This window comes from Pseudomassariella vexata (assembly GCF_002105095.1).
Source record: "Pseudomassariella vexata strain CBS 129021 chromosome Unknown BCR38scaffold_7, whole genome shotgun sequence".
Lineage (NCBI taxonomy): Eukaryota > Fungi > Ascomycota > Sordariomycetes > Amphisphaeriales > Pseudomassariaceae > Pseudomassariella > Pseudomassariella vexata.
In genome coordinates this window covers 1,871,358-1,892,235 of record NW_024467962.1, presented here as the reverse complement: position 1 = coordinate 1,892,235, position 20,878 = coordinate 1,871,358, and the positions used below count along the sequence as shown (strand labels likewise).

The 20,878-nt window shown below is 49.1% G+C and overlaps 3 protein-coding genes across 3 annotated transcripts; all 3 read right to left on the bottom strand.

Annotated features, from left to right (window-relative positions):
- Positions 1 to 372: 372 nt before the first annotated feature.
- On the bottom strand, positions 373 to 1,762 carry BCR38DRAFT_485475 (endonuclease/Exonuclease/phosphatase; the record flags this gene model as incomplete). The annotated part of the gene is made up of 2 exons (XM_040863887.1): positions 373 to 1,473; positions 1,541 to 1,762. The coding sequence occupies 2 exons, from the start codon at positions 1,760 to 1,762 to the stop codon at positions 373 to 375; spliced, it is 1,323 nt and encodes a 440-aa protein (XP_040715728.1).
- A 2,144-nt stretch (positions 1,763 to 3,906) lies between these two features.
- On the bottom strand, positions 3,907 to 4,627 carry BCR38DRAFT_434792 (uncharacterized protein). Its single transcript, XM_040860319.1, has one exon. It carries the CDS (start codon positions 4,454 to 4,456, stop codon positions 4,124 to 4,126), a length of 333 nt encoding a protein of 110 aa, XP_040715727.1. The 5' UTR covers positions 4,457 to 4,627; the 3' UTR covers positions 3,907 to 4,123.
- Positions 4,628 to 15,466: 10,839 nt separating this feature from the next.
- BCR38DRAFT_434785 (CipA protein) lies at positions 15,467 to 17,206 on the bottom strand. The gene is made up of 5 exons (XM_040860318.1): positions 17,136 to 17,206; positions 16,739 to 17,068; positions 16,393 to 16,670; positions 16,016 to 16,244; positions 15,467 to 15,948 (listed from the first exon to the last, which is right to left on the bottom strand). Exons 2-5 carry the CDS (start codon positions 16,781 to 16,783, stop codon positions 15,526 to 15,528), a joined length of 975 nt encoding a protein of 324 aa, XP_040715726.1. The 5' UTR covers positions 16,784 to 17,068; positions 17,136 to 17,206; the 3' UTR covers positions 15,467 to 15,525.
- Positions 17,207 to 20,878: the final 3,672 nt, after the last annotated feature.

Here is a 20,878-nt window from a genome sequence, read left to right as displayed (position 1 = left end):
GGGGCCGGCCGCTCCTGTATTGGTTTCTGCTGAGAACGGAAACAAAAAGACAATTACAGATTTGAGACATGCAATCTTCATCAGCATGTAGCGTACATGACAACCAGCCCAAGGAGTGTAGACATCCTCTAAAGCTTACGTCCTGACCAATGGTCGTCCGAAACCGTCGAACGCAGCTACTAATGCAACTAAATTGGCTGCGTGTTGTGCACCCTGCAGTCCGCCAAGATGCAGTAGCGCGGGGTGATCCCCTGAGGTGTCCCTATCTTGGGACCTGCCAAATATTCCCACTGGACGCCACATCTCTCTCGGATATTACGATCCCATTCTCATTATGTTGAAGTACTTTAGTTGCGTATTGAACTATCCATATCATTGTGGCGCATACACAAACGCCAATTGATCCATCTCGTCACCATCTTGGCCCACAAAGCCGACGATCTGCCACCCGCTCGGCGCCGTGAAGGTAGCGCAGTCGGAGGTCGCCGTGCCAGAGCTCAACGTCTTGCCACTGCTGGTAGTGGCTAAAATGTAAAAGTTACGGGTCTGGTCGTTGTACGAACCCTGGCAAAGCTTCGCGCTCGTCCAGTATTCGCTGCTACCCAGCGTGAGCGTGGCTACATTGCCACCAGTGCCGCCGTGCGTGAAAGTGGTGCCGTCGGTAAGCTTCACGCCAACACTGTCGAGACGGTTTGCGCCGCTGAACGTGAGCACGGAGGCTTTGGGCTTGGAAATGCTGGCGAGAGCGGGCACATCGCTGAACCAAGTGCCGTGGGGACCGCCCAAAAAGTTCGACTGACGAAGCGAACTGCTGGACGACCATGTGAAGTTGACAGTGATGGGGTTATGATCCGAGAGGATGTTCCCGTCGGCTTGCAAGAACTTGGTGCTCTCGTAATTGAAGTAGGTGGCCTCGAGGTTGACGACAGGGCTACCCCTGTAGAAGACCTTGTCAACAGTTTCGCAGTACGTGTTGTTGCTGGGGTTATCGCATAGCGTTTCGACGGTGGGGACGACACCGTCTCGAATGAGCTCGACCCATGGATCTGTCAAGCCGTTCTGGTTGGCGAAAACGGTGATGTTGTCAAGGACACGAGTATACCGGCTGTTGGTATCGCCGAAGACGAGAACAGCATTGCCGATACTCCAAGTGTCTATGTACGAAGCCACCTGCTCTAGGTTGGAGTTGCGAGCCGTCTCGTCCTCGGCTTCGGTCCCGGCATCGGCGTGCAGGTTGTAGCAATCCACATAGACGCCATCATCAATACGGGTGCGCATGAACGTGAAGCCCTTTGGGGTCAAGCAGTCGGACGACGAGGCATCACTGCAGACGTCCCACTTCACCCGGGTGAAGTCGACCCAGTCAAAGTTGGCCAAGGAATTCAAACCTGAGCCGAATGGAACTCCGCCAGAGGTTGCCGTGCGATATGCGTGGTCGTCCGTCGCATATATGTACGCATGGTAGTTGAAGTCCTGGCAACAAAGCATGTGTTAGCAGTTGGCGCGTCATTTTCGGCCCAGCATTCGACATTCGTCTCACCTCTTGAACGTGGATAATGTCATATCCATATTCGACGAACTTGCTCCCAATTGTTCCTGCGTTGGTCGCCTTGTCGCCTGGAACTTCGTTGGATTGCAATATGGCGGGCAATCCTGCGACATTCATTGATAGGACGTTGAAGTCTCCACTTGTCGCCGCCGAGGCCTTCCCCACCAGCAGTCCAGCGGGGATCATGGCAAACTTTCGCATCGAGAACTTCATCTTGCGATATGGAGAAGAACTGCGCAACCGAATTCGCAACCTCCACTCGTTCAAAAATCTAAGTCTTCCGGTCCCCCGTGTGCTTTATGTACAGCCCAGCATCCACTACGTCGAACACTTTCTCATTGTGATTATGCCTATCAACGGATCATGCGTTGTTAATTACTTGCTGTGGTCCTTGTTCTTAACAAGATTGTCTATTCATTTAATTTGGCGATCCAATGGCGTGGAATTGAATTTACCTGCTGTCCTGCCGCAACTGGAACAATTGCCGGGCATCCATCGATCTCCATCCCCGGCCGATGTCACCTAGCCGGAGCCTTCGTCCGGAGAAATTCCATTACGAGGCCGACGGGGTCAGTTCAGGGCCAAACCGACTGTCCTTATTGGCTATGCAAGTAGGAAAAGTTTAGGAAAAGTGGATGGATGGGTTTTCTTTGAGTTCGGACACTCCCTTCGGACACTCCCGGATATCGGTTGCAGGGGCGTATCGCCGTAAGATTGCTTGCTTAACTCAAAGTCACACACGGATATTTGGATGAACTTTGGGTCGTAAGGTCGCATTTCTTCGATGGCTAAGATGAGCAAAGAATTTACGAAAGCTTCTTCTGACATGTTGCAAAGCCGGCGAAGACCTTTTTCACCGCCTGCACTCCTACTACAGGTAATGCTACCTACGAAATCCACCGCCGCTGTGAAGCAGTCTTCGCGAAGTAGAGACACTCCATCAATAGCTAGAACAATCCGCAAAATATTGCGCAATGCACCGTCCATATAGGCAGTGGATGGTGGTTGCATCGCTGCAGAACCGCGTTTCTGAGCAGATTTCCAGGGTCTAGGCAGACCCCCTTTTTAAACCGTTGATTCACGCGCGCTGGGCCCTCACGATGGTTCATGATGACTTACAGACGGGCCACGTCAATTTGCAGAGCAGTTGCAGAGCAGTTGCAGAGCCGGTATGAAAGACTGCCGGTCGCGCTGTTGAACTCAACCTGGCGCCATGCGATACTTCAACGTCAAACTCATGCGACCCATCTCCTTGGGACGCATTTGACACATAGCTAGCGCATGCAAGTGGTTATTTTGGGCCCTCGGTCGTGGTGCCGTTGCGATTAAGGATCTGCATCGTCGTCTTGGACCCGAAATTGCATCTCGATCGTCTATCGTGGAGTGGCCACGCGACTCAGTTTTATGCTCAAGCCATCATTCCAAGTTGCAGCAGCCCTCTCAGCTCTGGGCGACCATGGCATTTGTCTCTCCACCCAGAGCACCGGAGCTAAATGATGACCGTACCATTACCCCACCAAACCCTTCAGTTCCAGGAAACAGCAGGTGTCAGTTCCGGGCAACAGCAGGTGGTTTTCACAATCACGATATTCGCTGTTGGCGATCGGTCACCGGCGCAAAAGTTAGCCCAGCTTTCCAGAAATGGGCGTCAAACATGATCCAACAAACACTCTACCGGTCTCGCATTCTGATAGTCTGGTCGTGGCTGAGGTTCTGTAGGAAGAAAGAAGCCTCTCGAGCACCGGTTATCCTACGACAGGGCAGGGCCGGCAGGGTCATTCATCATCACTCTATCTCGAGGATTTTCGAGTCGTCATTGCCACTGATGTCGACTGTCATCCCGCAATCTTTTTCACTACGTATCTAGTTACTTACGCATAGCACCATTTCAGAGATCCTTCAACAAGGCTCAAGGTCTACCACCACTGGTTGTCAGACCGTTCCTGTTTCAACTGTTCAACGTTCCCCCACGCGCTCTCGCCGCGCCGAGCTCTCACACAACTCGTGCTCTTGGAGATCAGCCGGCAAACTGGAGATCCGGGTCTCATATTAAGGTGACCAAGCTGCTATGCCCTCGTGGAAATGAAAGAATAAGCAAACAATCCAAAACGTGGTAAGGCACGAAGGGGGCCGAACAGTTGCGGCGAAACATCAACACCCGTATCCTTGGCAGCCATCCTCATTCGTCAATCCTCGGTGGTTATCAATCAGGGAAGCTTCTGACGTGACAAAAATAGCGAGCCCTGCAGGTGACACTGGATCAAGGTTTCCAGGCAACCAGGGCGCCCCCTACGGCTAACTACAATCGTAATGGTACCTCAATATTCATAAACCTGCCCAAGAGACATCTGGAGAAAAAACTCTGTGGCTCTGCATCACTTCATTGCTGTGATCCAGTACGGCAGTCTGGATTTATCGACATCATATTAACCTTGTTTCTTTGAGCCTCGGCGAAGCTACCTTGATTGTGACGGCAATGTCCTAGCTGCCTTGCCGGCTGCCGCCTTGACCTCGTTCTTCCGCATCACAGATCATATCTACTTCATTAAGTAGCTCGCCATGAGGGGGCTGGAATCATCTTCCGAATTCCCCGCGATGCTTGATCCCAGTAGATGGGGACCGGTTGTGAGCAGCCCCTCCATGCGGGCGACACAATAAACCGCATGTCACGATTGGGATGATACGAGGTAGTCTGGTAATCCGGTGTGATCGACCGGTAATGCAAACACTACGAGACTTGGTGATTCCATTGCAAGTGCACCAACTACCATATCCTTCACCTGCCGTCATATCATTATGAGAAACAGTTAACTTTTCGAGGAATAAGTTTGCATTTGACATGGAGACTACTAGCATTGCATGAACACGATCAACACATACAGGCAAGGGCGACGACCACCGTCTCATTGTTCAGTTTGCCGTCAAGAACTCTCGTGCCGCATCGAACCTTCCAAACCATCTCGAAGACGGCGCTTGGGGATTTCCTAGAGGCTGTTGTATTTGAATTTGATGTCACTTATGTCAAGATTAACTTATCGCTTGAACTCTGATCTTTTCCACTGCCAGCTCTATTCCGGCCTCACTGGCGACCATCAACAGTCTAGCTCGTGCAGTACTCTTTGAAGAAACTCGCATGCAATCACCCGATCAACTCTCACATAACAGTATGATAAGAGCCCGCTTATACAATACTGCATTATGTCCCTCAACTACAAGTCACCACTAAGTGGTTTCACCAGGAAAGAGTCGACGTAGTGCATCCCTGACAGCCGCTGAGTCCTCCTTGCAGCAGCATCTTCCCAGCCCGACTACCTCCCTGTGCCCTGACAATATGATATCTAGGGTATTTTGAGGGGTACTCCCTGTAAAGCACCCTGGCTCCTTAAATTCCATGTGGGTACATCACACAGCTACATGGTACGTAAACGTCCACGCAGGTACGCCAACAACGCGTACCCCAGCAATACCGAAGCTCTTCGCCATGGCCACTAGGCCAAGATGTGGAGAAGCTTTGATGAGGAATTGCGCTGGCCGATTCATGTGCGTTGTAATCATGATAGAGGCGATACCGTCAGCTCTTGATTGCTGAACCTCAATGCGCAAACTCGATAACACAGGGCAGATCTGCTCTCATTCGGTCTTGGCTCTTGTAACGGCGTTATTCCACATTTCATCACCATTTGAGCAGAGACCAAATTGCCAGGAGATCCTATTACAGTGACAGCCTTGGCAAGACAATCTGATATAGCCCAGGGTGAGGAACATTGGGGAGGCGTGTGTACAGTATGGAGGGGGCGGGCAAACAGGTAGTCAGTCATGATCTACCACCAGTAGTTCTGTGGTTGAAACTTAGCCCCATCAGGATGGGTCCCGGACGGTTTCCATATTGTACCCTAAGGCAGTGATGCAGAACAGCATTACTGGAGTAATGAGTAAGTCGAGTTGTTAGTCAAACTAGATGCGACTCTGCAGATGGAATGTGATAAGACATTTACCATGGCCATTGCGACTATGATGCTTTAAGCTGACGGACCTGGGTGCCCGAGATTTGCTTCTCAATGTCGCAGAGATCTGATGCACACGACATGATGACAAATCTAGCAAAAAGAAAAAAACAAACTTTCCGGGCACGTGGAAGCTCAAGCATGAAGGTTCGGTCCCCGGAAAAACGGACTCAGTAGACTTCGTGCTGCGGTAAAGCCAGTCTCCACGCACACGCAAGGACAATATGATGAGTAAGGATCTCCTGGCCATAAAGCTAGGTTTAGAGTTCTGACGGGACGGTTTTGGTCGGCACCAAGGTCTGGGCATTCATTGCTGCTAATCATTGGGTTATGCGACATGGACGACGATGAACAAGGTTTGCCTTACTCGTCTATACAGTTGTTCGAGGCTCGTCATAGCTCTTGTCTCGAAGCGAGCCAATCCTGGCTTGTCGTTGAACTACCCTCGACGACATCAGCAGATTGTGTGAGTGACGGGAATCGCCTGGCAGAACTGACAAGCTTGGAAGAATGTAGTGTTATCGTGAGTGCACGATCCTCCTCTCAACTATTGCTGCTATGTGTTTCCCGACGAAGTTTCACGACAGTTGAGCATGGGAAATCACAGCACTTGAAGCAAGATTCCTTATTTCCGATTCAAGTATTGAACTTATTGGTGTAGTAATAAGAATTTTGTTGAAGTGAACTGGGCTATAAGGGCCTGAAATACAGATAGTGATGCAATCAGCCCATGAAGTAGGAACACGCGGGGCCAAGGTCTTGGTGGCTTGTCTTCAAGCCACGTACCACCGTACATTGAGTCGGATGAGGCAGCACTTGGCCCCAAATAATCGAAAATCCGGCTATTTGGCTGTGAAGGTCTAACATCAAGCAAAGTACGTTGACTATAGAAAGACATGATCTACTCTATAGTAGAAATGATATTATTATTAATGTGGATCGAGGTTACATTGCACATTATACAGTTAAGTTAGTGACATACTTGATGGCTCGAATATAGGATGAAGTAGTCTATCATTACCTGCGTCACTTGTACAAATCTATTTCGAAATATTGTGCATCTAGTATAGAGCTAGTGAAGATTTATCGGTGATGACCATTACAAGTCGTATATTCCACTAAAGTGGACTCAAATAATATATGGTCAAGTAGATACCTCATAAGAATAGCTCTATATACCCCTATAACAGTTTAGACTGGCTATGGTTCGTTGACACGCCACCTAGGACGAGCTGGCTATATCGCTTTCCCGTCGTTAGGTCTCTACTACAACCTACATGAAAAATCGATTGCATGTAACTGGACGTCGCATTGCTTTGATTCGGTGAGGATATTTTCCCCCTCAACAGACAGCGAACACGCCTCACTGGATGCGTTGAAGGTATCAACTTTGACTTAGCGGTTCAAACTAGCTAATGACACCTTCATCAAGTACCACTCTTCCGCCATCGCAATTCTCATCTTGGATTAGACTCACCCAAGAAATCAATCCAGTAAGCAGTACATTGCATATATGCAGCTTGGCCTAGTACAAACTTTGTGTGTCACTCTTTGTGGGCAATGCAGGCAAGAGAGTTGCATTGGTGATGATGATGATGATCAGACCAACTCCCAGGAATCTGCAACTACGGAAGGACGATCTATGGGCAGTTGGCTCAAATGCTGCACTCAGTAATCAACCGGTATGCCTGGGGCACGCAACGCTTTTTTGTAAAAACGCATATACCTTAAAGGTTTATCCAGTTATCAAATTTACTGCCAGAGTATTACATCATTCCACTCTGACGGATTTCGCCGCCAGGGTTGCAAATGAGTCGGCTCCATCTCATAACGCAATCTCATCATATCGTTTATCCTCTCGAGGTGAATGGCATGTCTAAGCTCGAAAGTCTCTATGTGATTGAAGAGATCTCTATGAGCCGATTATTACCAGAGTTTTGAACGTCGAAGCTTGCAGGATTTTATGAGTGTTATAAGTGTTTTTCCACCTTGTTATTGAAGTTGTCTACAAGCATGAAAGAATTTGCTAAGAGACTTCATGCCAATATACGTAGGATCTGGTAGTTAGGTCGTCGTTTACTTAACCTTTGCCAAGTTATTGATGTACGGAAATCTGCAGGGTGTTGTCGGTGTGTTCAATGTGGCAGTGTATTAGTGAATCTGTTGGTGTCGGTGAGGCCCTTCCAAATGCTTGGCCGTTTTTTTCCAATGTAAATACCGAACCTTTTACACCATTTCAGGCTTGCTTCTGAGTCTCCTTCAGTCTTCTAAGACTGAACAGGCAATTCGATATCCTCCAAGCCTTTACATATTTCGAACTTGCAGTGTCTCAGTAAATATTCGGCGCCTGGAGTTGTTCTGTCATATGGGATGTGGTAGTAAACTAGTTTGAGCGTCGAAGGCTCCCATGAAGGGTTTGCTCTGGAGGTCTTGAAATGCCGGTCGGGCAGTAGAGGCAAGCCATAAGTTTATTACCTGTTCCTTTCTTCTACATTATAGCTCTTCTTTAGGGAGAGTAAAGACGTAAGACGCAATTCGATATTCAATAGCATCGACCTATTCGGTAGCCCTGCTAGAAGTGACATTAATATAAGGCTGAGTACTACGTTTCCCGGGGTTACAATCATCAGCCTTTAACAATGTCGGGTTTATAGTTTCTCTTGGACTCACTAGGACTATCATAGATCCTATATTATCTCTTATTAATACTTTAAAGATTGCAATAATAGAATCGCCGATTCTTTGAGACTTTAGTCCATTAGCTTTCCATACTTGGCTAGTCGGCTTGAACCCCATCAAGTGAGCGCTCGGCCATGTTGCGTAGATCACACCTCGAAGTACTTAACTATCATTATACCTATGAGAACTGAATTTTGAATTTGATGCTGAAGCTTTTGTATACATAGTAAATCCATCTATAGTCTTGATTTCAGGTTAACCTATTCAGCTACCCTATCAGAACAAGCTGGTGGTGGTTAATATCAGAGATTATCTAACTGACTAAAATTCATAATGAATAACCATGTAAAGAATCGACGGACTGATATTAAGGAAAAGAAAGTTCCCTAGCACAATCTGGTCACAGTATGCGGGAGATATAACTGTGGTTCTATCGTCGCTATCTGGACAGTTATCAGATGCTAAAACTTAAGAAAGTGCTGTCTTAATACGGAGGTAGTGAAAGCGGAAGACACAGATGAAATGTTTGGTAAATCTGAAGTTCTCAACGGAGTAAGCGGACTTTCATATCCCTCTGCTCTATATAACTCTCCGTACTTTTCAACGCAGCCTACCTTAGCTGAATCCGGCAGTGCCCTCACTCATTTACACTATGAAATGTCCCATCTGACTCATTCCCGAGGCGGTCCTAGACATGATGGAATTAAAGTGTTACGATAGGGTTGCCGTGGGACGTATTATGTCAGATTGCTGGAGATTCTTGCCGTCTATGTGATCACTATGTAGGCTATGACTATAATGCCCGCTTCCATTGTTCAATGAGGTGTAGCACCTCAATTAGAAGTGGCGAACAGTCTGTTCCAAAGTCAACACGTAACCACTGCTCAACTGTGTACAAGACGGTAATTTGCTTCTGTCTCTGTAGTCTGGTTTGGGGGGGGGGGAGGGGGGGGCACACCTAACGGTGGGAATCAGATACAGCCTCGCTCGGCTTATACGGCTTTTGTGCAATCACGGTGACGCAACGTCAATTCAATAGTTTACTGGTCATGCCAATTTGATCGAACCGGCCAGACTCGTGTGGACATCTCACCGCAAAGTAAGAATTGTTGCATTGCATGAAGATAACTCACGAATCGCGATTCATTGGATGATGCTCTGCATAATTGATTGCAAGCAAACTCGGTTGCAATTGCATAAATACTTGATACATTCACCTGGGCATCGTACCTGACGAGAATGAACCCACTCCGTACGGCCCGGTCTCGATTGTAAACTCCGACACATGCCTGGCTTGGTGTGGCTTGGCTTCTCTGCATGTGTTCGATATGGGAGAACATATTCCGCAGTACTTGCGACGACAGGTTAAATATAGACTTGAGTGTAAACGAGTCACAAACAGCGGCCAGCAAAGCCACGATCGCGTGCCAAAATTTGAGGCTGCATAATGACTGTAGGTGCGGATCGTTCGATCGAGAGAACACAACAGCATCGGCGGGTGAGTGAAAAGTAAGAGGCAAGGGAACCCGTTGTGCTGGCACCCAAGAATGGCAGTGTTCGAAGCCGGCTGGACGGGACAGGAAAGACCTCTTGGTCAGACGCCGATGCGGATTGGTATGAATATGCAACGTGATTATGCAAGTCAGTTTTGGACAGATGCCATAATGTAACGCTATGTCCCAATGCTCGCCGTTTAGGGGCCGTAATAAAATACGTGATTGGCTCGTTGGGATAGTTGACTAAATACGGTGACATCTCCGAGACCACCACTAACAAACGTAGCCTTACGTATGGCTCCGCCACGACAGGATTTAGATAGTGCATTTTATGCGTATACAAGGCAAGGGCAGGGGGACACTATGGTGCTTATCCCAGTGTGGCCCAACTGCCTCCTGGCGACAGAGTGGTGTATTTTACCGGTTCATTGAATTGTAGTCGCAATCCTCCGGCCATCACTGTATTTTATCCTCTCGTTCTCTCTCTCGTTATCTGCGCAGACTCGATCATTTTTCGCTGTATGGCTTTGGAGATTTATCGTCGCCAGAATTTCAGCATGAAAAGCCAGCGAAGGATATAGCGGAAGGAGAGCCAAATCCTTGCATGATGCATCGTGCGCCAATGCAGTACGGAAGCGGAAGCCGGGGTGGGGGATTTGCCCCTCTGGTACAGAGTGATACTGACCGTGGTGTCACATTGATCGAAGACGAAGACAACAACGAAGAACAGAAAGAACAGAAAGAACAGAAAGAACAGAAAGAACAGAAAGAACAGAAAGAACAGAAAGAACAGAAAGAACAGAAAGAACAGAAAGAACAGAAAGAACAGAAAGAACAGAAAGAACAGAAAGAACAGGAGCAGCATCAGCAGCGGGAAGCATTGATAACTGCGAGGGAACGATTTCAGAGCGGAGTACGGCATATCCTGAGCCGAGTGTCAATAGTACACGAGGAAGACGAGGAAGACGAAGATGACTCCGCCGCAATCCTGCGAGATCTGTATCATCCGAGCTATCAGAGAGTCTCAAATATCGAGGCCAATACCGTCTTTCCGGCGAACCAGTCCGAAGAGTTGGACATTTCGGAACTTGCAGGCGCCCATGTCGAGTACTACGCACCAGACTATGGACGGGCGCCGTCATCACTCAGCCAAGTCAGCGATCTGAGATCCGAGACGACGTATCTGACTTCGAATAAGGGGACGACATATGTGGGCTACCAGCATGAAGATAAATACCTCTACTGTGCCCCTAAGGTCTCCACCTTGGAGGTGGTCGATCAAGTGGAGGCGAAAAAGACGTCGAATTCAGATCACAACTACAAGCCCTTCGTCTTGAAGCTGAGATTCCTCATTATGCTTTTGATGACTCTTGTGGTGGCGCTGAGCCTCACTGAGCTTGCTGTCCACATTCTTCCCAATGGGTCATCCGAAGGCATGCCGGAGCTTCGCAATCGGCACAACGAAACCGCGGCTAAAGTGCGAATTCGCAACCGACATTTACTGGTGACTGGCTTCCGGCCACATCTGGGTCGCTGGAGTGTGTTCCCTGGAAAAGGGCTTCGTTCATCTGGGCAAGAGCTTCAAAAGCGTCAGTACTCCACCGAGACGAGTAAACCGGATCTGGTCCAAACGTCCGATGCGACCACCCCTGAGCAGACTTCGACTGAGATCTCAAGTGTGCCTGCGACACCAACGCAAGTTTATCAGCCGGCGCCCACCACAGCCGCAACTCCAAACTCGCAGTTGAAACCCACGACTGTCTTGCCGGATGAGCCATTTTCGACATCCACAACATCCATAGTTGCCCCAACCTCAAGCGCTGCGACTCGTACTGAGGAGGGGAGTTCCACCACAGAGCCCGCGGAACCTCCACAAACAACTCATAATACGAAGCCCCCACCAGTCACCCATACTAAGGAGAAAGACAGTACAACAAGTCAACCCTCTGCAACACGCAAGCAAGAGACACAACCGCCCCAACCAACGACCCAGCCAGAAGAAACCACGAAAATCGACCCTATCACAACAAAGGCCCCTGAAGATGGCGGACAGGATACGACACATGTGGACTCCACGACGATTCATATTCCAACACACACAGATCCGCCTCCTCAAGAGACTGTGACGTCAGTTGCGCTACCTCAAAACACTCCAACAAGCATCCCGCCGCCTCAAGATACGGAGACAGCAGTTTTACCACCTCAAGATACTGGTACAAAAGTTCTACCGCCTCAAGACAGCACAACAAGAATTCCATCACAAGGCACCGCAACAGAAGTTCCGCCGCCCCAAGACACTAGCACGACAAAACAGCCACCTCCAGATACCAGAACAAAAGTTCTGCCGCCTCAAGACACTAGCAGTACAAACCAGCCGTCTCCAGATACTACAACGGAAGTGCCTCCCCCTGAAGATACTACAAAGACAATCCCGCCGCCTCAAGATACTACTACAAATATGCCACCGCCAGAAGATACGACAAAGACAGTTCTGCCGCCCCAAGACACTAGCACGACAAGCCAGCCGCCTCCAGATACTACAGCGGAAGTGCCACCACCAGAAGATACTACAAAGACAGTTCTGCCGCCTCAGGATACTACTACAAATGTGCCACCGCCAAAAGATACCACAAAGACAATACCACCGCCTCAGGATACTACTACAAGTTTGACACTGCCTGAAGATACGACAAAAACAATACCGCTGCCTCAGGATACTACTACAAATGTGCCACCGCCAAAAGATACCACAAAGACAATACCACCGCCTCAGGATACTACTACGAGTTTGACACCGCCTGAAGATACGACAAAAACAATACCGCTGCCTCAGGATACTACTACAAATGTGCCACCGCCAAAAGATACCACGAAGACAATACCGCTGCCTCAGGACACCACTACAAATGTGCCACCGCCTGAAGATACGACAAAGACAATACCGTTGCCTCAGGATACCACTACAAATGTGCCACCACCTGGAGAAACGACAAAGACAATCCCGCCGCCTCAACAAACGTCAACAACGCGGCTACCCTCTGATCAGACTGCAACGATTTATCCGTCACCGCCAACTGTTACTGAGCCAAGTAGGCCGCCGCAAACCAGCGGGGGCAGGACCATCGTTGTCTCGCCTCCAAATACGTCTACAGGTACGGTCGCCCCCGGGGATTCTATTACATCCAATACGTTCATAAAAGGACCAGACCCCACCCTACCGGTGTCAACGACCAAACGCCCTCCCACCAGTCCAACTATAGTTTTAATTCCTTCTGGTTCGTCTTCCAGGCCTGCCAAACCGCCAGTTTCCAGCACAGACAAAAGACCAACGAAACCGCCGGGGCAGGGCCCGACTACCACATCTGACAGTGGACATGATACAATTTCTCCAGGAGATTCAACATTGATTCAAACGCATCCAGGGGATTCTACGGCTCCAGGTCATCAAGCAACTGAGCCACCCAATAAAGCTACGAAAAATCCTGGCCAAGAAACGAGTCCTCCTAATCAAGTGACGGGACCACCTGATCAAGCGACTGGAACCCCAAACCAGGCAACGGGATGGCCAGGGCAAGACACGCAATCGGCAGGATCTATCACAGCCCCGCCAGTAATCTCGGAAACACACATCATAGAAGAATCAACAATGACGTCTACATCCACCGCCGATGACGGAGGGGCAATCTTTGTTGAAATCACCACGTCAATTGACCTCTTCGACAGTCATGAAAAATCTCAGTCGTATGCAATCGAAACCCTAGCGACGGGCACGGGGGATCAATACCTCGTACCATCAACTAGCGTCCTTACAAACGCTGACGGGGTCCCTACCGCCACGACCATTGTAACAAAGCTAGCAGTCAGGACGACTCGCACCATGTATGATTTGGCTATGCACCCAACGAAAACTGCAGTCGAATGGGTGGTGAAGGGATCAATACCGACCGTCATTACCGACGCCAACGGGAAACCCGTCTCTACAAAATTATTTTACCTCGTGGCTTCCACCCTCACAATGACGGACCAGTTTGGTAGTCCTACATCCACCATGATCACGCTCATCACCGAAACTCCCAGGGCGATGACATACTATGATTCCAATGGAGTCGCCACCAAAACTTCGATTCTTATGTATCCAGAAACGCAAACAGAAACAGTCGTCATCCGTCCCACGGGCAAAGCCCGCCCTTCCGGAGATATGACGGCTGCCCCTAAGCTTTTAAATGTGTACTACATCTCTTCAGCCGAATACTTCGTCGGCATCATGCTGCCCATACTTCTCGCCACAGCACTATCAATACCATTCCGCATTTTGGACCAAACAGCCAAAATGTACCAACCTTTCCACGCACTGACAGTGCCATGGGGTGCAGCGACTGTGGATTCACTTTGCCTCCAGCCCGGCGGTCCCAAGGGTGCATGGACTCGATTTACATCACTACTCAGGGGCAACGGTCTTCTGGCCCTGACGGGGTTCCTGGTATTGGCAAGCGCATTATTAATACCGCTGAGCGCGGAAGCCGTACGCATTCTCCTACCGGTGTGTTCATCTGGAGACACATTCTGTGCCGTGACTCTCGGTGTGAACCTCGGCCCAGCCCGAGCCATCGTCGGGCTCCTCGCCATCATGACGCTACTCCTCGTTATCGCTGGAATTGTGCTCTGGAGATGGAAGACGGGCGTGGACTCTAACCCCTGGAACATGGCTCAAATGTTGCGTCTGGCCACCCACGACGACATGTGTTCGCTGCTGAAAAGGATGAAGCCTAAACACGGGAAGATCAAGAACAAGGAAGCCATCAGGGCGTTTGGAGATAGGAGGTTCGGCCTCGTGATTTGGAAGAATAGTGAGGGCCATAAGTATGGCGTAATCGTAATGAATGATGCGGGAAACCTCCTTCCGAAGGATCGGAGAAGTGTAGATTTTGCCAGTCGGCGGAGAAGCAAGCAAAAGGCGATGCCATTCTTTGCCCTCAGCACGACTGGTAGACTGGCGTTCTTGGCGCTTTTGTGCACTACTCTCGTCGTCACGGTGGTGTATAACGGCACTACAGCGAGCACCAAGTTTGGACAGTTCATGGAGCGCGATTCATTTGGAGTACGGTTCCTTTTCACTGGCGTTGGGGTTGTCATTTCTCTGTGGTGGGGATCCTTCTTCAGCGGTATGTATCGAGAAAATAAATGCTAACTCGAAACCATTAAACTAACACTGTCACCAGGAACCGCCTTCGTAAGTCCGTACAAGCTGATAGTCCCGAAACGTGCGATAACAAGGGAGACCGTCTATCTAAACCCACCAACGAATGCGTTTTCGGGATTTTGGTCGGCATTTACGAGGCATCAGCCAGACCCCTATCTGGGCGTGGTGGCCTTCACGACAATCACCTCCTACTTCCTCCCTGCTCTGGTAGCCAACGTCCCGGACAAGTCCATGCAGACATGCGTCGCACACGAGGTATGCACTTGGGTGGGTGTCACCCTGTTGTCTATAATGATCATGGTCGTGGCGGCGTCGTTCCTTATCAGGTGGCCTCATCTGCCTATAGATCCGAGTACCATTGCGGGGGCCATGTACTATGCCTCGAATCTTCAAACGTGTCGGAGGGGAGCGTCGGGAGATCTCACAAACAGCAGGTCGAGTATGGTCTGAGAATCTAACAGGGGGTGCATAATGCATGAGAATACTTTACATAGATATGCATCCACAAACTTATTCAAATAATCAGTTATGTTAAGCCAAGCCAGGCTGAATTACTGCTCCCTTGCTAGGCACTTGCAAGGCACTCTTTGCTTTCAATTACTCCCCATAATCCAAGTCAGACTTAGCCAGCTGGATCGCAGCGATGGTGAATTGGTCCAAGTCTTCCTCGGGGAGACCCAAAGCCCCATTATCCAATCCCTTGGTGGCCTCATAATTCCCCAGTCCATCCTTGAAGAAGACCCTGGAGTACAACACCTGCCTGAAACCCAACGGGTTTCCGCTCCGCATTTCCTTCTTGCCATCCTCGAACCTTTTGGTTGAATCCTCGTAGTTTATCGTCCAATCCTCGTTCTTGGTACCTGTAACCCGTAGTACCGAGTTGAACATGTCCTTCTGGCTCACACAAAAGGATGAGACGTAAATAAATTTGTTCTTGTACTTGGACAAGCTGGGACCGTTCTCAGAATTGATGGGGAGAGCCAGCAAGTTGGCAACAGCCCGGCCACTCTGAGGAAATGTCTTCAAAGTTTGTAAGCACCATTGATCATTTGATTTCTTTTTTTCGCACTGGGGTAGGAAAGCTCACGATAGTGTTGATCTTGGTCTCGCCGTCATCAAAGAAGGTCATGCTACGGCCCTTATAATCAAGACCGTACATTGCAGGCCCTCCTCCGAGGCTGAACTCGTACCAGAAGCTCGAGATGATGGCCATCCACGAACTCTTTCCCAAGTCCTCGATATTCTTCCGAGTTGCTCGCTCTGCGGGACCAAGGAATATATCGTTACCAAACTCTTCATTGGTCATGTCCGGACACCTTTAATCATTTAATATCATATTTTCCATCTCATTATTGCCTTTGAAGGTACAAAAAATGTCGCTGGGGTGAAGCTTGCTTTTCGCAGATTTTTAGGACCCTCGAAACAGTCCAGCAACGAAGATCAAAAATGGCAAGAGCAGCTTACCAATCGCTGGGCAGGACGTAAGGCACATTCGCCACGGCCGCAGCTTCTACGAGCTTGTCCTGCGTGTCCTTAGGGGCGCGAACAGACATGGTGATGATGAGGGCTTCCTGACCCTGCAGCGCATCGACCAAGGTGGACGGGTTGTTGTAGTCCACCTTGGCGACCTTGACACCTGCGGGCATAGTGCTCGAACCATCGACACGCGTAATCGCCGTCACTTCATGATTGCCCGCCTTCAGGAGCTCCTCGACGATGAACTTGCCGACGGTTCCAGTTGCCTGATTGTGCATGTCAGCCAGGAGTTACTTTTGAAAGGAACCCCTGAATACGCGAATGGAAGACTTACGCCGACGATGGCCACTTTATTGATGTAGTTGCCACTAGAAGACATTGTATTTGAATGCTTTGCAAGTATTGGTTATGCCACAAGATGGTAGCAATAAAGATGGGGTGATATTTGAGAGTGCCTTGATTCCCAGGGGTGGCGTTTAGAGTTTGGTATAAGTACTTACTTCATCACAGGGTGAACATTTCTATCCCTCTATGGGTGTTCTTGTTGTATTAATAAGAAAAGCACATTGAAGCTTTCTAGATTCACCAAGTCGGCCATCCCACTCCGAGCCGAACGGTCTCAGCCGGGCCAAGCAGTGGATGGCGACGGATGAAGCGGAGATAACCGTGTCGGTGTTAGCAAACTTCCTAGATGGGCTCAATGACGTGAGGGCTTTTAGATAGTTGCATACCCCGAGGAAGCGCAGAGCTCTTGGGACTTCCGCAATTAAACCGGAGATATGGGACGTATTTCTGTTAGTACATTGAGTCCTTAACCCCGAGCAATAAAACTCCGAATAGATCATCTTGACATAGTCATTGTGAGCCTGGTTTGCCTTCAAGCCCCTTTCACGTACCTCCGTACCTCTTATTGTAACATTTCTATGAACCAATCCTCACTCTCGCTAAATTCAGGTGCCACAGTACACATGTGAAGCGATGTCTTATGCTGTGGACTGTGAAATAAAAAAGTGTAGGATTGCTTGCTACCAAGGAGATGTAATTTAGGACAGTAGAGGAAATGGCAGAAAATATAAAATACATGATTGATATTATTTTAGTGTACGTTGTGGGACCGTATTGGTACTGGTGTTCCGGCTATATAGGAAGGTGAAAGGAGGTACAGCCGGGAGAGAGAGGGGGTGATGACGGGGTTTCTAACCCGCACAATGGCACTAAAGTCTCTCGGGTGTACCTCATCATGACCTCAGGCCACCAATTCCACATATGTCGTCCTGGTTTGATGCTCAGATGAAAGGTTGCTGATTGCAGACCTGTACATATACTAACCGCATTGACCACCTTTTTGCATACACCCCCATTTTGCAGGGTCTAACTGAATCAACCTAAATACTTCGTCCATAGTATTTATATACAGAACATACTTAATTTAAGTGTCCGAAGACTTAGATATATTCTTTCGAGCCCTATTTTTAGGAGGGACCTTTCCTTCGAGAAAAGTATCAATTTATAACTGCTTATCCGGTAAAATAGGCCGTATTCGCTTATTTCGCTTGTCCTGGGCTGTTCGGATCGCTGATAAGTTAACGAATACTTTATTCGGGTCTGGCTCGACGGGCTGGCGTATATCTGGAGCGTATTTATCGAGTTCTTTATATAGTTGCTCGTTTTCGATACGTAATTTGGCATTCTCGGCGGCCTGGAGTGTAAGGGCCTTGCCCGCCTTGCCTACTAGGGTACGAATCTTACGAGATACCCCGCCCTCGGCTTTCTCTATCGACTGTAGTTGGCTAGATAGTTACTGCGCTTTCTGAGGAGTAAAAGCAACTAAAGGTGGTGATATATGAGGCGGAGGATCACAAGATACGTCGACTAGTCCTTCGGAGCCTAGGGGCCATATACCAGTCTTCCGCCAGCCAGATTTAATATTTTCCGTAGTAAAGGCTCTCTCCGAGGCACGTAGATATGCTTCTAGCATACGTTGCTTGTAAATTGGGCTGTAGCCTTGTAGGAAGCGTAAGCCCTGAGCTCTTGGCGGTAGTAGGTCTTCAAAGGTGAGAACGGCCCGACATCGCACGGCTGGAGATCGTCACTGCAGTCTGAGGGTAAATACAGCACGGCGACTCTATTAGAGTAGGCTTTCCACATAAATTCGGCATGAATATGTGTCTGGTGGCCGTCGAGGATAAGGAGTCGCCATTCGGTACCCCTAGGCTTCGTCTCGGGGAGAAAAACCTGATCTAACCACCTATTTGCGATAACTTTATTACTCCAGCCCTTACTCGTCGCGGTGTATTCCCACTCAGGGATATTTTGGTCTGGGAACCACTGTGCTTGGACTCTCTTGCCGGAAAATACGCAGACAGGTGTACCCCGTTGGGTATGCGAAATGTACTCTAACCAGGAGCACCACGACGAAGCGTCCGACTTTGATACGCGTACCCGGCGTGAATTAGACGTCCCAATAACCGTACCATTCCCAGATTCCCCTCTTGGACACCTGTCTCATCCACACTATACTCGTTGTCGGGTTTGATACGATACTTCGTACGTAAGCGTTCGAGGAGGGTGTAGAAGTCTCGGATCTTGTTCGAATCGGACGCTCTAACTCGGCTAGCATCTACGACGCGCCCAATTTTGGTACGTATCTGTGGATGGCGGCTAACGAAGTGATCCACCCAGTGTTGGCCGAGTGTATTGTTATCCCTTTGAGCAAGGAGGATTTCGGCAGCGAAGTCGGCCACATAACGCTTGCTAGGAGCCCGTCCACACACTTCTTCGTGTAGGATCCAGTTCACGATAACCTCCTCTTGCTCTGGAGTCAACTTTTGTTGCCTGGAGGCCGCGTCGCGATGCGAATTACCGTGACGAATACGGTAGGACAGTGTAGTCCCCTTGATACCGTACCGATGAGCTGCTACGGCCTGGGAAAAGCCCTGACGGACAAGCTCTTTAGCGCGTTCGATTCGCTGCTCAAAATCGTCCAGACTATTCTCCACTGGATTAGCCATTTTGTACGTAGATAGGGAGCAATTGCGAGGTAAATTGAGAGATGTCGTGTTGTTGAGGCGTAGAAATTCCCTGCAAAATGGGGGTGCATGCAAAAAGGTGGTCAATGCGGTTAGAGGATATTAAAAGATGACCTGAAAATGGAAGGACCATACCCCTAGGCCAATAGACCAAAAGATCTTCAATATTAGTGGATCACTGACATTTGGTCCGACTAACTGCTATATACAGTACTATGTGGCTATGTAATCGCCAGCACTATGACCTATCTATTTAAAAATAAAGAGGTTCTTTGTTCTTTTGGGAATTTAAATAATAAGGAATAAAGACTTCCCTTATTCTATTGAGGAATTTCGAAAGTAATAGGGAAAACAGTTAGTAGAGTTAACGTAGTCCACAAGCGAACGGGTCACCCAACCGAACGGGTCACGCCAACTAGCAAAACATGGAATTCAACACGATTTCGCAACGACAACGCCGTAAATCAATTAAAACTACTCAGAATACTCTTGCCCATTCTATCTCTACCTGACAGGTTCGCGCATTATGCCCGGTCTTCCCGCATACGCCACAGCGCCGTTGCCGTGGCTGGCCACGATTTGATCCAGCGCTATTTCCACGCATTTCCTGCTGTACTTGCTGCGCAACGTCCTTTTGATTTTGAAGATCTTGTACGTCTTGTGAATTAAGTTGTCAGAGAACAGAATGCCATAGGCACCAGTGGGTGTCAGGACACTGAACGCAGGACACCGGCGGGCCGCCGGAGGGGTGTTTCGGACAAAAGACTCCCGAATCATGATTACAATCTATGTGAAGCTTTGGGATGACGAGAGTCAAGATCCTTGGCATCGCCGACCCTGCTGTTATGCCGGGTCCAAGCGGCGGCCTAGCTATCTATATAACGACCATCTCGAAGTAGGATAGGGAAGGAGTTGTCAGAGCCACAAGTGTCATCCGAGGCGGGCCGGCTTCCACCAGGTAGGAAGCCGTTTGTGGCGGCTAGAGAGCCGCTTGTGGCGAATGAGAGCCGTTGAAGCCGTTTGCAACGGATAGGGAATCGCTTGGTTGCAGATAAGGAGCCGCTGTCCAAGATATTGGCCGAAGTCGGAGGAACACAGACATACGGAAGCAAACATCCAGAATCCAAGAGAGAACCTCGGCTGGCTATAAGTAAGGAGTCGAGACGGAGGAAGATAGAGAGGGCAGAGATCAATGCATCACCGTGGGCACCCCTACCTGAGACCGCCAGTGACCACCCGGTATTACGTAGGAGGGACGCCCGTTACTCCCCATCACTCTGTACTATTGCCTTCGGCCTAGCCGTACCCTGACATAAGTGATCCTCCAAGCCGTACTCGTGTTTTTTGGCCCTGCGCCGCTTGCTAATTAGAGCATTTGCCTCTCGAAGTTCGGCGACCTCAGCTTGGAGTAAAGCCATCTTATGCATAATACTCCGCGCTCCTTT

Excerpts from the sequence above, each read along its gene's own strand:
- BCR38DRAFT_434792 (XM_040860319.1), bottom strand. The coding sequence starts at position 4,456 with ATGAGACGGTGGTCGTCGCCCTTGCCTGTATGTGTTGATCGTGTTCAT.
- BCR38DRAFT_434785 (XM_040860318.1), bottom strand. The coding sequence starts at position 16,783 with ATGTCTTCTAGTGGCAACTACATCAATAAAGTGGCCATCGTCGGC. Across the intron at positions 16,245-16,392 it reads TACGTCCTGCCCAGCGATTG|GTGTCCGGACATGACCAATG; the intron begins GTAAGCTGCTCT and ends AAATGATTAAAG. Across the intron at positions 15,949-16,015 it reads AGACCAAGATCAACACTATC|ACATTTCCTCAGAGTGGCCG; the intron begins GTGAGCTTTCCT and ends CAAACTTTGAAG.